This window comes from Sus scrofa, chromosome 14 (assembly GCF_000003025.6).
Source record: "Sus scrofa isolate TJ Tabasco breed Duroc chromosome 14, Sscrofa11.1, whole genome shotgun sequence".
Lineage (NCBI taxonomy): Eukaryota > Metazoa > Chordata > Mammalia > Artiodactyla > Suidae > Sus > Sus scrofa.
This window is the reverse complement of record NC_010456.5, coordinates 29310170-29326458: the sequence shown is the minus strand read 5'-3', so window position 1 is coordinate 29326458 and position 16289 is coordinate 29310170. Positions and strand designations below refer to the sequence as shown.

General features: G+C 40.5%; 1 protein-coding gene across 8 annotated transcripts in view; it reads left to right on the top strand.

Moving 5' to 3' along the window:
• TCTN2 (tectonic family member 2) overlaps positions 1 to 16289 on the top strand; it is a 31216-nt gene that overhangs the window by 6605 nt on the left and 8322 nt on the right. For 5 of the 8 annotated variants that reach the window (XM_021072256.1, XM_013982781.2, XM_021072255.1 and 2 more), the window contains exons 6-14: positions 3712 to 3902; positions 4396 to 4522; positions 5747 to 5888; positions 7673 to 7738; positions 9450 to 9584; positions 9852 to 9929; positions 12679 to 12771; positions 13306 to 13386; positions 13933 to 14044. In XM_021072256.1, coding sequence (XP_020927915.1) covers positions 3712 to 3902; positions 4396 to 4522; positions 5747 to 5888; positions 7673 to 7738; positions 9450 to 9584; positions 9852 to 9929; positions 12679 to 12771; positions 13306 to 13386; positions 13933 to 14044 — 1025 coding nt within the window. The remainder of the gene's footprint in view (positions 1 to 3711; positions 3903 to 4395; positions 4523 to 5746; positions 5889 to 7672; positions 7739 to 9449; positions 9585 to 9851; positions 9930 to 12678; positions 12772 to 13305; positions 13387 to 13932; positions 14045 to 16289) is intronic. The other 3 variants (XM_021072257.1, XM_005670579.3, XM_003359085.4) reach the window with 1 other exon arrangement.

Genomic DNA, 16289 nt, shown 5'->3' with positions numbered 1-16289 from the left:
TTTAGCCTTGGAACTTCCATATGCCATGGGTGGGGCCCTAAAAAGAAAAAAAAAAGAAAATATAAAAAAAAGAAGATACATTTAAAAAAAATTTTTTTAGTAAATTTATAGTCATACAACTACCTCAATAATCTAATTAAATTAATTAATTAATGTTCTTTTTTGGGCCACACCTGAGGCATGCAGAAATTCCCAGGCCAGAGACTGAACCCAAGCCACAGCAGTGACCTGAACCACAACAGTGACAATGTTGGATCCTTAACCTGCTGAGCCACCAGGGAACTCCCAATCTAATTTAATTTAATTTATTTTATTTTTTAACTGAAATATAGTTGATTTATTATGTTGTGTTAATTTCTTCTATACAGCAAAGTGATTCAGTTATACATATATGTATATGTATATATACACACTCTTAATATATATTCTTTTCTGTAGTTTATCACAGAGTATTGAATATAATTCCCTGTGCTAAACAGTAGGAACTCATTGTCTGCCCATTCTAAATGTAATAGTTTTCATCTGCTAACCCCAGCCTCCCAGTCCATCCCACCCCCTCCTCCCTCTCCCTTGGCAACCACAAGTCTGTTCTCTATGTCTGTTAGTCTGTTTCTGTTTTGTAGATAGGTTTATTTGTGTTATATTTTAGATTCCACATGTAAATGATAGCATATGGTATTTGTCTTTCTCTTTATGAATTACTTCACTTAGTCTGAGAATCTCTAGTTGCATCCATGTTGCTGCAAATGGCATTATTTCCTTTTTTTGGCTGAGTAGTATTCCATTGCATATATGTAGCATATCTTTATCCATTCATCATGACAATCTAATTTTAGAATGTTTTCCCACCCTCAAAAAGAAAGCTTGTGTCCATTTGCAGTAACTCCCATTTCTGTCCACCATCCCCAGGCCACTTTTTCTTTTTTTTAACTTTTCACTTGAAATTAAGTTTTAAATTTTATTTATTTTTGCTTTGTAGGGCTACACCCATGGCACATGGAAGTTCCTAGGTTAGGGGTTGAATTGGAGCTATAGCTGCCAGCCTATACCACAGCCACAGCAATGCCAGATCTGAGCCATGTTGGCGACCTGTACCACAGCTTATGACAACACCGGATCCTTAACCCACTGAGCAAGGCCAGGGATTGAACCCACATCCTCATGGATACTAGTCGGATTTGTTACCACTGAGCCACAATGGGAACTCCAAATTTTATTTATTTTTTACTGTAGTATTGTTGATTTAAAAATATATGTTTCAGGTGTGAAGTGGTATTTCATTGTGATTTTGATTTGTATTTCTCTAGTGGCAAATGATATTGGATATCTTTTCATGGGCTTATTGACTGTATATCTCCTTTGAAATAATGTTCATTTAGATCCTTTCCATTTTTCAGTTGGGTTGTCTTTTTGTTGTAAAGTATAAGAGTTCATTATATGTTCTGGATACTAATCTCTTATCAGAGATATGATTTGCAAAAGCTTCTCCAGCTAAGAAGCACTGTCCAGTTTCTTGTTAGTGTCCTTTGAAGCCTTGAAGTTTTTTAATGTGATGAAGTTCAATTTTTCTTTTGTTGCTTGTGTTTTTGGTGTCAAATCTAAGAAACCGTTGCCTAATCCCAGGTCAAATACATATTTTTAATCTTAATTTAATTAAATTAATTAATTAATTTTTTGCTATTTTAGGGCTACACCTGAGGCATATGGAGGTTCCCAGGCTAGGAGTTGAATTGGAGCTGTAGCTGCTGGCTACATGGGATCCGAGCCCAGTCTGTGACCTATGCCACAGCTCAAGGCAATGCTGGATCCTTAACCCACTGAGCGAGGCCAGGGATCCAACACGCATCCTCAGGGATCCTAGTCAGGTTTGTTAACTGCTGAGCCATGAAGGGAACTCCTTTGATCCTTATTTTAGATTGAAGGTGAATAAGAGAAACAAAAGAGGCACAGGTATAGGATCCCAGTCACCTCCACTTGTGGAAGTGCAGCTATACAATGGTTGGTTTTACAAAACAGAAAAGGAAAAGTTAGGGTCTTAATTTATATTGGAATCTCATACTAGCAGTTGTATTTATAATTAGAATTATGTTTAATTTTTAAAATATAGCACATCATAATCTGTTTAGGTACAACAGAAATGTCAAGTGGTATTATCTCCCTCTTTCTTCCAGATTATATCACTGGGCCCTGTTTCTAACCTCCTTGTGTTTGCTATTTGTAGTGTAGAGATACATGTAGCACGGACCACTGGCATTATTTAGGATTCTGGGTCAGTGACATCTTCAGAGAGCCGCAGTTTAACCACTTCACACATAATCAGTTTTTAATTCAAATGGCCCTTGTTTAAAACAGTAAAGGGAGTTCCTGTTGTGGCTCAGCAGTAACAAACCAGACTAGTATCCATGAGAATGCATGTTCGATCCTGGCCTTACCCAGTGAGCTAAGGATCGGGCGTTGCTGTGGCTGTGTGGTAGGCCAGCAGCTGCAGCTCCTATTTGACCCCTAGCCTGGGAACCTCCATGTGCCACAGCTACAGCCCTAAAAAGAAAAAGACAAAGCAAAACAAACAAACAAAAAACCCCAAACTGCAATAGATCAGTGGCAGGGATGGACTGGGATTTGGGATTGGCATATGCTCGCTAGGGTATGTGGAATGATTGGCCAATGGGGACTTGCTGTATAGCATTGAGAACTCTACCCAATATTCTGTGATAATCCATGGAAAAAGAATCTGAAAGCGAATGGACATGTGTTTATGCATACATGAATCACTTTGTTGTACAGAAGAAATTACCACAACCTTGTAAATCAACTATATTTTGATAAAACAAAAAATGTGGAAAAAATAAAACAATAGATCAGGAGTTCCTATTATGGCTCAGTGGGTTAAGAACCTGACATATTGTCCACGAGGATGCAGGTTCAATCCCTGGCCTTGCTCAACACAGGTTAAGGAGCCTGTGTTGCCACAAGCTATGGTGTAAGTCACAGATACAGCTCGGATCCAGCATTGTTGTGGCTGTGGCTTAGGCCTCAGCTGTAGCTCCGATTCAACCCTTACCCTGGGAACTAACACATGGTGCAGGTTCAGCCATAAAAAGAAAAGAAATAAAAAATATAAAACAATAGAGCATATATTTTTCTACCTTCAGTAAACAAGCAATTTAGGAAATTTTAACTTTTAGTTTCTCAGTCCTTTGTAAAATAAGAACACAGATGAATGAATGAGAGTGTGACTTCCTGATGGCGTTAATTGGGTCATAATATAACAAGAGTGAGGGCTTCAAGGATCCTTATGGAATATGGACCGTCTGCCCTAACTCTAAATGTCCTTGGGTTTCTCTGTGCTAGGGATTTGCATGGTGATGACAATTGAAAAATCTTCCATTTGGGGTCTATTCTGTATTACCTTTTTTTTTTTCTCATCTTGGTTTTTTTGTGGACAAATCTTATGTCCCCAGTTATGATGTGGTTCCATTGAAGGTTTGAAGTTCCCTGCTTGGAGGCTCAGAGGGAATTAACTAAAGAAATTTCTAGCACAGTTTTACTGTCTGTGAGCACCAAGCACTCTGCACCCAGATAAAGGCTGAGTTAATTTCCTTCTTGCTCAGTGGTGTCCGACAGCATGTTCATCACTCTGGCCAGGAGATCCTAAGGGCTGACCCAGGGGAAGCTTCGTCTTCTCACTGCTCCTTTGCCTCTTCTTTCCAGGAATGCTCATCAGATTTAACAGCACTATTCAGGGAGTCCTGTTTCCCCGGCATCTTTGGAGGAGACGTGAATCCTCCCTTTGATCAGCTCTGCTCTGTTCAGAAGGTGCATGGAGGCCCCGACTGGTTTCCGTTTCTGTGTGTGCAACTCGCCAACTCACCCTTCTTGGGGTACTTCTACCACGGTTCAGTGTACGTGTCCTGGCTTTTGTGGGAGGGGGCCACACGCTGAGATGGCCCTTGAACTTGGCCCATGTCTTTCTTGGGACCTCACTGGAGGCTCCTTGCTTAAATTGCTCAGTTCTTGAGTCTGTTCTAGATTTCAGTTAGTAAGTTTATTTTGTGTTAAGTACTGGAAAGAATTGGGCCTCATAGAAAAGAAGTGGACTGCACAAACAGTAGTGGTTATCTGGGTTGGGGGAAAGAATGGTGAACTCCTGGGGGACTCTGAGTTTCTGTCTTTTATGTTTCTGTCTTGTTGAAATTTTACAGCTGTATCATTATTATTGAAGTAAAATCCTTGTAACATGAAATTAACCATTAACCACTTTAAAGCATACAGTTTGGGGCATTTAGTACAAATATTATTTTTACAATTTAAAACATTAAAAAATGTAAAAGAAGAATTGTTTTTAGCACAGAATAGCAGAAAGTATTAGTGATGGTCTTTCTCATCGATTTACAGTTCCCCGGGACAGCACGCTTCCTTTGAAGTGTATTTGCATACTGACCTAAAAGACTTTTCAGACTTTGGTTATAAACAAGGAGATCCAGTTATGACTGTAGATGAGGCATATTTTACTGTCCCTCAGGTAATAATTTAAACTTTGGTATGCTAGAGCCTTTCCTTATTTTTCGTATCCTTTTGTTAATTTAATACGTACTGGTCTGAAAAAATTCTTTTCCTGAGTTGCTTATTTTTCTCCTGTGGACTTTTCAGGCACTCAACTATTTATGGTCTCTGAAATTTTTTTTTCTTTTGCTAGTCACTAATCTGTCTCTGCTGAATCTCAGAGTGAATGTACTAAACAAAACCAAAAGACTTTCTAGCAGTTTCCATGGAAATAACTATCATTCTGCTCTTCTATTAACTAACCGATATCTAATAAGCTATAAACATTTAACATAATGTTGCAGAATTTTGAAAAATATTTTAAGACTAGAGAATTTTAAGTGAAATGTTTATTTATTTTTTTATTTGCTTTTTAGGGCCACATCTGTGGCATATGGATGTTCCCAGGCTAGGGGATGAATCAGAGCTGCAGGTGCCAGCCTACACCAGAGCCACAGCAACACCAGATCCAAGCTGTGTCTGCAGCCTACACAGCTCACAGCAATGCTAGATCCTTAACCCACTGAGCGAGGCCAAGGATCGAACTCGCATCCTCATGGATACTAGTCAGATTCGTTTCCCTGAGCCATGATGGGAACTCCTGAAATCTTTATTTTTTTAAGTTCAAAATTATGAGGAAAACATATTTATGGGAAGAAAACATTGGAGGTTAAACGATTTATCTTTACTGTCCATATGAATCCATTTTTTGTGATTTTTAACAAAAATCTGGTTGTAATGAGGGAGAATAAACAAAGTTGAATATAATCATGTTTCTGCAAAGTAAATAATGAAGGGCAGGGAATCTTCTTTAGCAATACTTACTGTGCTTCCTCAAGCAGTTGCTTCCAGGCTTTGATTAGTAAGTCAACTAGATATTTCTTACATCTTTTTTTTTTTTTTTTTTTTTTTTGACTATTCCTGCAGCATGTGGAAGTTCCCCGGCCAGGGGTCAAACCCACACTGCAGCAGCGACCCAAGCTGCTGCAGTGACAGCCCTGGATCCTTAACCTGCTGTGCCACAGGGAACTCCTTAACTAGATGTTTAACTGAAGTGGGTCAACTGGTCAATGCGGGAGCCGTGGTAGAAGCTAACCCCGCAGTAGGAACAGGCTGAAGAAAGAGTGCTTTTCTGAGACACTGATATCTTCTTTCTGATTAGAAGGGAGCTCATAAATCTGTCAGGCTTTCTCCTGGCCCTCAGGTGTCCTTAGCTGGGCAGTGCATGCAGAACGCCCCGGTGGCATTCCTTCAGAATTTCGATGTTCAGTGCGTGACTAATCTGGAAATATTCCCAGAACAAGATCGTATCATCAACGTGAAGATAAAGAATGGTGCAATGGGAGGTACGTTCCACTTGTTTGAAAAAAGATCTCAGACCTGAGTGTTGAGATCAACTCTGATCTTATGGGCATGGAAATCACTTCTACTGCATCAACTTAGGGTAATATTTCACCTGCCCATTGAGGAGGGTGTTTTCTTTGGAAAAAATTCAGTTCCATAAGATAGCATATTATCTATTCTTTTTAAAAAAAATTTGAGGAGTTTCCATTGTGGCTCAGCAGTAACGAACCCGACTGATATCCACGAGGACGTGGGTTTGATCCCTAGCCTAGCTCACTGGGTTTAGGATCCAGTGCTGCTGTGAGCTTCGGTGTAGGTTGCACACACAGCTTGGATCCCACATTGCTATAGCTGCGGCATAGGCCAGCAGCTGCAGCTCCAATTTGACCCCTTGACTGGGAACTTCCAGTAAAAAAAAAAAAAAAATTGAGGTAAAATTCACATAACATAAAATTAAACGTTTTAAAATTTTACTTTTTAATTAAAAAAATTAATGAGGAGTTCCAGTTGTGGCTCAGCAGAGACAAATCTGACTAGCATCCATGAGGATGTAGGTTCAATCCCTGGCCTTGCTCAGTGGGTGTAGGTCGTTGCCTTGAGCTGTGGTGTAGGTCACAAATGTGGCTCGGATCTGGCATTGCTGTGGCTGTGGTGTAGGCTAGCGGCTACAACTCTTATTCGACCCCCAGCTTGGGAACCTCCATATGCTATGGGTGCGGTCCTAAAAAAAAAGACAAAAAAAAAAAAAATTAACCATATTAGGAGTTTCCCCTATGGGGCAGTAGCTTAATGATCCGTCTTGTCTCTGTGGAGGCACTGATTCCATCCCTGGCCCTGCACAGTGGGTTAAAGATCCTCTGTTGCTTCAGCTGAGGCATAGGTTGAAGCTTTGACTCAAATTTAATCCCTGGCCTGGGAACTCTATATGCCATGGGTAGGAAGAAAAAAGAAAATGAAAACTAACCCTTTTAATGTGTACAGTTCAGTGGCATTTAGTAGCTGCACAACGTGGTGCAACCATTGCCTCTATCTAGTTCCAAAGCATTCTCATCACCCTGGAAGGGGCCCCCACACCCATTAAACAATTCTTTCCTTTCTCCCTTCACCCTGATCCCTGGAAACTACCCTATGGGTTTACCTATTCTAGACTCTTCATATAAATGGAATCATGTGGCCTTCTGTGACTGGCTTCTTTGACTCAACATTATGTTTTTGAGATTCATCCACACTATAGCATGGATTAGGACCTCGTTCCTTTTTAGGGCCAGATAATATGAAAACACCACACTGTGCTATCCATTCATTTGTTGATGGGCATTTGGGTTATTTCCAGCTTCCATCGATTGTGAATAAGTCTGCTCTGCATGCTCGCGTCCAGGTGTCTGTTTGGACACAAGTTCTCATTTCTCTTGGGCGGATACCCAGCAGTGGGAATTTCTGAGTCATATGGTAATTTAACTTTTTGAGGAACTGCCAAGCTGTTTTCTAAAATGACTGCACCACTTTGTAATCCCACCAGCAACGTGCTGCCTATTAGTTCTTCCGTGAGCCTGACTCTCCACATCATCATCAATGACCTTTGAGATTCAACCCCTCAGTTATAATTATATGCCAAGAACAGTGGGACTCCCATTTGATGGTGTTCAGGGAGTAGGAGAGAGCTGTGTAGTTGGCATACAGGGCAGGCACAGTTGTCGTATTTGCTTGGTGAACTTGCATTGCGTAGATATATGTGATCCTGTTCAGTTATGTCGTCTCATGAAAGTTCATTTATGTATCTTTTCAGGCATAGTTACACCAAAAGTAATCTATGAAGACGCAACTGACCTAGACAGAGTCATCACAAATACAGGTACTTTAATGTTATACTTTTATATCATTTCTTTTTTATTGAAATAAATTAAGCTTTTTGGGCTGTTTTCCCAATCTAAGTCCATTAATTGTTTTTTAAATAAATGTTATTGGCATATAGTTGATTTTATATTATTTCTGTGGGAATATATGTCCTTTTTTTTTTTTTTTTTACAAATAATATATAGTCCCAGAGGAAAATGCATTTTTATTAAGAATTATAGGAGGATCACAACTTTAGAAAGCTATCCCATCAATATTTTGCATATTGCTTATTCCATTAAGCATACTTTGGAGTCACCTCTGTGACCTTGAACCATACCCTCCACAGTCCTGGATTATGTGTGTTCCAGGGTCCTTCCTCATTCTCAGGGCCTATGGACCTTTTCTGAAATGTTTTTCAGATAGGTAAAGAATTACTGAGGATCCAGCTTTTTTTTTTTTTTTTTTTTTTGGTCTTTTTAGGGCCAGACCACAGCATAAGGAGTTTCCTAGGCTAGGGGTTGAAGCAGAGCTGTAGTTGTGGGCCCACACCACAGCCACAGCAATATGGGATCCAAGCCGTGACTATACCACAGCTCATGGCAACGCTGGATCCTTAACCCACTGAGCAAGCCCAGGGATCAGATCTGCATCCTCATGGATGTTAGATTCATTTCTGCTGAGCTGCAACGGTAACTCCAGATCTAGCATTTTCACTTCTTGCTTGCTTTTCCTTTTTTTGATAATTAAATTTTGATTGTGATGCAGCCAAATAAGGTACTTAGAACTTGGCCAATATTACCAACACTTTTTTTTTTTTTAAAGGGCCACACCCACAGTATGTGGAAATTACCAGGCTAGGGGTTGAATCCGAACTGCAGCTGCCAGCCTACACCACAGCCACAGCAATGCTGGATCTAAGCTGCATCTGAGACCTACACCACAGCTCTTGGCAATGTCAGATTCTTAACCCACTGAGAGAGGCCAGGGATTGAACCCATGTCCTCGTGGATACTAGTCGGATTCATTTCTGCTGTGCCACAATGAGAACTCCTGGGGTCTTTAGTTTTTAATAAAGGATACTACTTGTGTTTCAACATGTTGTAATTCTTGAACTCATTCTTTACTTCATCAGATATTGGTACAATATAGTAGTGTACTAGAGGCACATCCCTGCTCTTACAGAGCTGACATTCTGTTTTTTGTTTTTTTCTTTTTTCCTTTTTGGCCACCCTGTGACATATGGAGTTTCCAGGCCAGGGATCAGATCCAAGCTGCAGCTCCAACCTACACCACAGCTACTGCAGTGCCAGATACTTTAACCCACTGGGTCAGGCCAGGGATCAAACTTGTGGCCCAGCACTGCAGAGAAGCCACTGACCCAGTTCCACAGTGGGAACTCCAAGAGCTGTCATTGTGTAATCTTTCACTTAACATTCTTCCAAGCGTGTTCCATATTGAGCTATGAACCAGGCACCCAGGATGTAGGCATGAAAGGGAGAAACTTCACTCAGGATGTTGAGATGGTGTAGAGGAGGTGGCTCTGCTGACTTGGGTGGAGGCCTGGGGAAGGCCTTCAGAGGAAAAGTTGACCCTGTTGTGTTGGGGAGTTGGGTAGGCAGGGTGGGGTTGGGTGTGGGGGGAAGGCCACCCAGGCAGAGAAAACCACCAGTAATAGGCTTAAGCCCAAAGAAGGCCTTTAATTTATGAAAATATTGCTTTCTTTGCAGAAACACTTTTGAGTAGTGGACCAGCCGCCAGGAACGTGAATGTGGAAGAACATTATATTTTCAGATGGAATAATAATACAATCAGTGAAATAGATGTCAAAATTATTAGGGCAGAAATTAATGTCCACCAGAAAGGTAACTTTGTGGAGGGCAGCAAGAATGCTCTCAGTTTATTTTTTTGCTTTCTTCATGACTGTGGTAATTATAACAGATAGACTAATTCAGACTTGTTTTTCTTATTTGTATTCATGATTGAATCATAGAATTCTTTTTTTTTTTTTTTTTTTTTTTTTTTTTTTTTGCACATCGGAATGTAGTTGTAAAGAGAATAACACTATGAGGGGTCATTTCTTTTTCTAGTGAAATGTGACATCGTATTTTTATTTATTTATTTTTTTCTAGGGATCATGACACAGAGATTTTCAGTAAAATTTTTAAGCTCTAACAGTGGTACTGAGATGGAATCATCTGGAAATCCAGGTGAGGTAGTGGATGTCAATCACCGATCTCACAAACGTATTTTGGTTCAATACTCCTACACTGTAAGGGTGATTATAAATAACTCTCTCCAATTTTTTTTTTCAATTTTTTATTTTTATTTATTTGTTTATTTTTGCTTTTTAGGGCTGCACTCGTGGCATATGGAGGTTCCCAGGGTAGGGTTTGAATCGGACCTACAGCTGCCGGCCTACGCCACAGCCCCAGCAACGCCAGATCCAAGCTGTGTCTATGACCTGCACCACAGCTCACAGCAATGCCGGATCCTTAACTCACTGAGCGAGGCCAGGGATCGAACCCTCTACCGCATGGTTCCTAGTTGGATTCGTTTCCACTGCACCACGACGGGAACTCCATTCTCTCCAATTTTAGTTTGTGACTCAGACCTTTGTCTTTAAAAATAAAGACACAGTGTCACTTTGTGACACTGAGTTTTTTTCTGATAACTACTTAATTTTCTTACATAAACTGTATATTGTAAATGCAGGCAACAAAACTTTTTAGCTACTGGTCTTTTGAAAAAGAGGTAAGGCATTTGAAGTGTTGGTGAAATTAATTTTTTTTTAAATAAGCTGCAGTTGGTGGGTTCCTAAACTGCAATCCAGGGAGAGACTTCAGCAGGGACTGTGCACTTTTTGAATACATTATTTTCTTTTGGCCACATGCCCAAGACATGTGGAAGTTCCTAGGCCAGGGATTAAGCTACTGCCACAGCAGAGACACTGCTATAGTTATTCTAAAATCAAACATGAAGTTTGCATTATATTTCCATTGGACAACACTGGCTTAGACCAGAGTAGGTGTTCAGTAAATATTTGTTCAATAAACCTATCATTTTTTCTAAAAAAAAAATTCTCCCCCCTTTTACTATCCTTCATCAGGCAGTAATTAATCATGAAGGAACAACTTTTTTTACTTTTAAATAGCCTTATTTTTCATGCTCTTCAATATTTATATATACTGATTTAGTTATACATGATCCATTTTATATGTATGTATATACACACACACATCTATATATACATATACATACTTGTTTTCTGTTAAATCAGATTTTAATATACTTGCTAATGTGGAGTTTGGAGTTTATTGGTGGCTTTGAAAGTAGGCTCCTGGAATCTAAGAGTTTTTATTTCACTGACTTAATTTCACAAGATTTCTGAGAAACACTGTCAGAATAAGGGAAAAATGTTGACATGCTTGTCAAAAAAGAGTAAACTGCTTAAGAGCCAGAACTGATCAGGCAGCGAAACAACTTGTGAGTATAGAGCCATTGTCTCTCTAACACTTTCTGAGGGTTGACAGGGTTTTCAGAGGACTGCACCACCTGGGCCCTGTCCTTGAGGAATTGACTCTCTTCTTTGGAATGACAGCACCAAGTCAAGGAAACAACAATGAACAATCCAAGATAATTAAATAATTTTTTTTCTGGAAATACAGTTTTTAAAAAATTTTATTGAAATATATGTATATATATATATATATATATATATATATATTTTTTTTTTTTTTTGGCTGTGCTCATGGCATGCAGGAGTTCCTGGGCCAGGGAATAAACCTGCACCACGGTAGTAACCAGAGCCATAGCAGTGACAATGCCAGATCCTTAACTGCTAGGCCACCAGGGAACTCCAATCCAGGATGATTAATGTGCACAGGACTTAGGGACAGTTACTCTAGGATTCAGAGGAATAGAATGTTGATGGCTAACCCAGACCTCTCATCACTCAGGAACAGTGTTGTGTGTCCAGCACATGCCAGCTTCTCTTCTCACAGAGGGAGAGCAAGTCAGAGCCCTGCCCTGGATGAGTCACCGCTCTGGGCAGCATGGAGGAGACTGTGCCTTGAGGAGCAGATAATTGGAAAGGGTGAAAAGGAATGACCTGGGGGGAGCCAAGGAGGCAGATGTGAGCGTGAAGTGCAGGGGGGCAGGGGCGGACCAGTGGCCTGAGACATAAACACTGTGCATGAACCTTGATTGCATCCTGATTTTGTAAAAACAGTGCCAAAACATTTTGGGGGAGTTCCCATTGTGGCTCAGTGGGTTAAGAACCTGACTAGTATCCACTAGGATGTGGATTCAATTCCTAGCTTTGCTTAGTGGGTTAAGGATCAGGCATTGCTGTGGTGTAGGTCACAGAAGCAGCTCAAATCCTGTGTTGCTGTGACTGTGGCGTAGGCCGGCAGCTGTAGCTCCAAATCGACTCTTGCCTGGGAACTTCCATATGCTATGGGTGTCGCCATATAAGGAAAAAAAAAAAAAACACATCTGGGGGGGGGGACAGGAAGAAATAGGAGCATGAATTGGATATGATATGATAAAGGGATTATTAATAATTTTTCTTAGGAGAAATACTTGCATAATGGTGACATTGGGGAATAACCTTAATTTCAGAGATGAACGATGGAACTTTTGGGGATGAAGTGTCATGATGTCCACAACTTATTTTCAAATGGTCCTACCTCTCCCCCCAAATGTATATGCTTAGGTAATGTAGATAAGACAAATACAGCTAAATATGGGCAGTTGTTGATTTTAAGGGTTGGCTGTATTGAGTGAGGTTCACGTTATTACTTTCAACTTTTCTGTACTTGTGACTTTTTCATATTAAAATGATGGAAACAATAAGCTGGATTAACAGGAGATGAATGGGAAAAGGACCTAAATCAGACCTTGAGGTTGAACTGGTTTACTGGAGAAAGATTCCACGGAAGATTACTTTGGTTTTAGTTTCCCTTAGGAGCCCCTGTGATAAGCAGATAATGCTGATCACTCCACAAGCATTCAGGAACCGGCCTGCTCAGCTGCTTGTTGTTCTCCAAGGTGAGAGATCCAAGACTGACCTCCCTCCTACTTTTCACTTTTCAGATTTTACTTTAAAAATGTATTCAGGAGTTCCCTGGTGGCTCAGCAGGTTAAGGATTCAGGTTTGTCACTGTAGCGTCTTAGATTGCTAGTATGGCACTGGTTTAATCCCTGGTCCAGGAACTTCCACATGTCTCAGGCACGCGGCCAAAAAAAGAGAATGTATTTAAAAAAAAAAAAAACCACAGGGACGTTTTTGTTTTAGAATCTGAAAAAGAATATATGTATAACTGAATCACTTTGCTGTACACCTGAAGCTAACACAACATGGTATATCAACTATACTCCAGCAAAAACCAAACCAAACCAAAACAACACCAATGAAACAAATGAAGGTGGCATCCTTCTCTCAAGGGTATTCTGAAAAGCTTTGCCTGCATACTGCCTTTCCTTGTGGATTCCTCCTTTCTGTTGTTTGATTAGTTACCACCGGTTGTGTTGGAATAACTTTGGGAGGACAGATGCTCACTCTCCTGTGTTGTGTTTGGCTAGGTTACCAACTTGGCAAGCCTATTCGAGCTCTAAACACCAACAGGAAGAATAATGTCACAACTTTATACCTTTGGCAATCAGGTAATGTGGTTTGGTAGGTCTCTGGTGACCTAGAATTGGAAATATTACTATATTTTGCATCTGATTAAGTAATCAATTACATTAAAGCCCAGTTTATTTATTTAGCCTGGGAGTGGTTGTTTTCCCTGCTTTGCAGCTTTCCCCCCTCCCTCCCTTCCTTCCTAAAAAAAAGTTAAGATTTAAATATGAAATTGCCCCCGAGAGTCCATTGTCATTGATTAGCTTAGTATGGAGCTAATAGGAGACATGAGATTAGTTTCAATTCAGATCTTGGGAAATCTGCATCAGTGGTAATTACCCACATCTGCCAGAGGGCATTAAATTTCAGGATCAGAATAAACCGTTTATCCTCTCCCAGGTATTTCGATAAGAAAGACGCCTTTGTTCAGCTCTCAGAGGATTAGAGTAACAATGGCCTCAGTTCTCAAAAACTGGAAACTTTATTTCTGCTTATTGTGTGCTCTCTTGAAAGAAAACTTTGAAGTAGATCTTTTGCTTCCTTTTATTTTGCAAAAATAGTTGGAGGATAATCTTTTTATTTTATAGCTGGAAGGGGTTTATGTACATCAGCAACTCTCAAACCTATTTTATTTGGAGAAAATGCGCTATCTGGGTGCCTTTTACAAGTTGGAATGAATGAAAACTGTACTCAGCTCAGGTGAGTGTCTCACTGATAAATTTACCTGCATTTTGAGTGGTTTGCTTAAATTTAATTCACCACAAGAATACTTAAAACAACAGGGTGAAAAAAAGGAGTTCCCTTGTGCTCAGTGGGTCATGGATTTGGTGTTGTCACTGCTGTGGCCCGGCTTTGATCCCTGGCCTGGGAACTTCCACATGCCATGGGCATGGCCAAAAATATACTTATATAAATGTGTTAGTAGGGAGTTCTCTGATGGCCTAGCAGGTTGAGGATCCTCCGTTCTCACCTTGTGGCTCTGCTGCTGTGCAGTATAGGTTCAATCCCTGGCCCAGGAATTCCCACATACTGCCTGTGTGGCAAAAAAGAAAAAAAAAAAAAAATACAAAAAAAAAAAAAAAAAAAAAAAAGAGAACCTGAAGGAAACTTTGCAACTCTCATTAAAAAAAAAAAGTGATAGTATAAATACAAACTTCCAGAGTTCCCGTCGTGGCGAAGCGGAAACTAATTTGACTAGGAACCATGAGGTTCAGGTTTGATCCCTGGCCTTGCTCAGTGGGTTAAGGATCCGGCATTGCCATAAGCTGTGGTGTATGTAGGTTGCAGATCTGGTGTTGCTGTGGCTCTGGTGGAGGCCAGTGGTAGCAACTCCGATTAGACCCCTAACTGGGAACTTCTATGTGCTGTGGGTGCAGCCCTAAAAAAAAAAAAAGAAAAAGAAAAAGAAAAAGAATGAGAGCCAAGTATGGTTGTTGTGATTAACATGTAAAGAATTTCTTGAAGTTCCCGTCGTGGCTCAGCGGTTAACAAACCCGACTAGCATCCATGAGGATGCAGGTTTGATCCCTGGCCTCGCTTGGTGGGTTATGGATCCAGTGTTGCTGTGAGCTGTGGTGCAGGTCACAGACGAGGCCCAGATCCTGCGCTGCTCTGGCTGTAGTGAAGGCCAGTGGCTATAGCCCCCATTTGACCCTTAGCCTGGGAACCTCCATATGCTTCAGGTGTGGCCCTAAAAAGGCAATAAAAATAAAAATGTGAAAAATTCTTAAGCATTCTATTACATGATGTATAAAGAATTTTCCGCCTTATTGTCTGGGTGGCATTTGGAAAATTTATGGATATATATATACACACACACATTCTTTTTTCTTTTTTTTTCTTTTGTCTTTTTGAGGGCTGCACCCGAGGCATATGGAAGTTCCCCGGCTAGGGGTCTAATCGGAGCTGTTGCCACCAGCCTCCACCAGAGCCACAGCAACACCATATCTGAACCGCATCTGCAACCTACACCACAGCTCATGGCAATGCCGGATCCTTAACCCACTGAGTGAAGCTAGGGATCGAACCTGAAACCTCATGGTTCCTAGCTGGATTCATTTCCGCTGCGCCATAACGGGAACTCCTATACATTCTTTTTTTAAAAATTGAGGTGAAATTCACACAGCATATTCATTCTTTTGTTTATTTTTATGGCACATGGAAGTTCCGTGGGCCAGGGATCGAATCTGAGCCACAGCTGCATCCTACGCTGCAGCTATAGCAATGCCAGAGCCTTTAACCCACTGTGCCAGGCCAGGGATCAAACCCTCACCTCTGCAGTGACCTGAGCCACTGCAGTTAAATTCTTAACCCGCTGTACCACAATGGGAACTCCAACATAATCATTTTAAAGTGAACAGTGGCATTTTGTACATTCATGATGTTATGCAACCACCACCTCTGTTTCGTTCCAAAACATTTTCATCTCTGCAAAGTGAATCCTGTACCCTTTGGTAGTCATTCTCTATTCCTCCCTCCTTACAGCTCTGGCAGTAACCAATCTGTGTTCTGTCTCTATGGATTTACCTATTCTGAATATTTCATATAAATGGAATCAAACCTATGTGACTTTATGTCTGGCTTCCTTCACTTAGCATCCTGTTTTGGGGGTTCACCCATGTTGTACCCTGTATCAGTACTTCATAATTTTTCATGGCTGAATCAGATTTCCTTGTATGGATATACTCTGTTTTGTTTATGCATTCGTTAGTTGTGGACATTTGGTGTGTTTGGCTGTTATGAATAGTGCTATGAAGATTCATGGATCAGTTTTTTTTGAACACCTCATTTCAGTTCTTTTAGGCATATACGTAGAAATGGAATCACTGGGTCATATGGTAATTCCATGTTTAATTTTTTTAGAAACTGCCATATTGTTTCCCACAGCAGCTGTACCATTTTATTTTCCTACCAACAATGTGAAAGGGCTCCAATTTCTCTACAT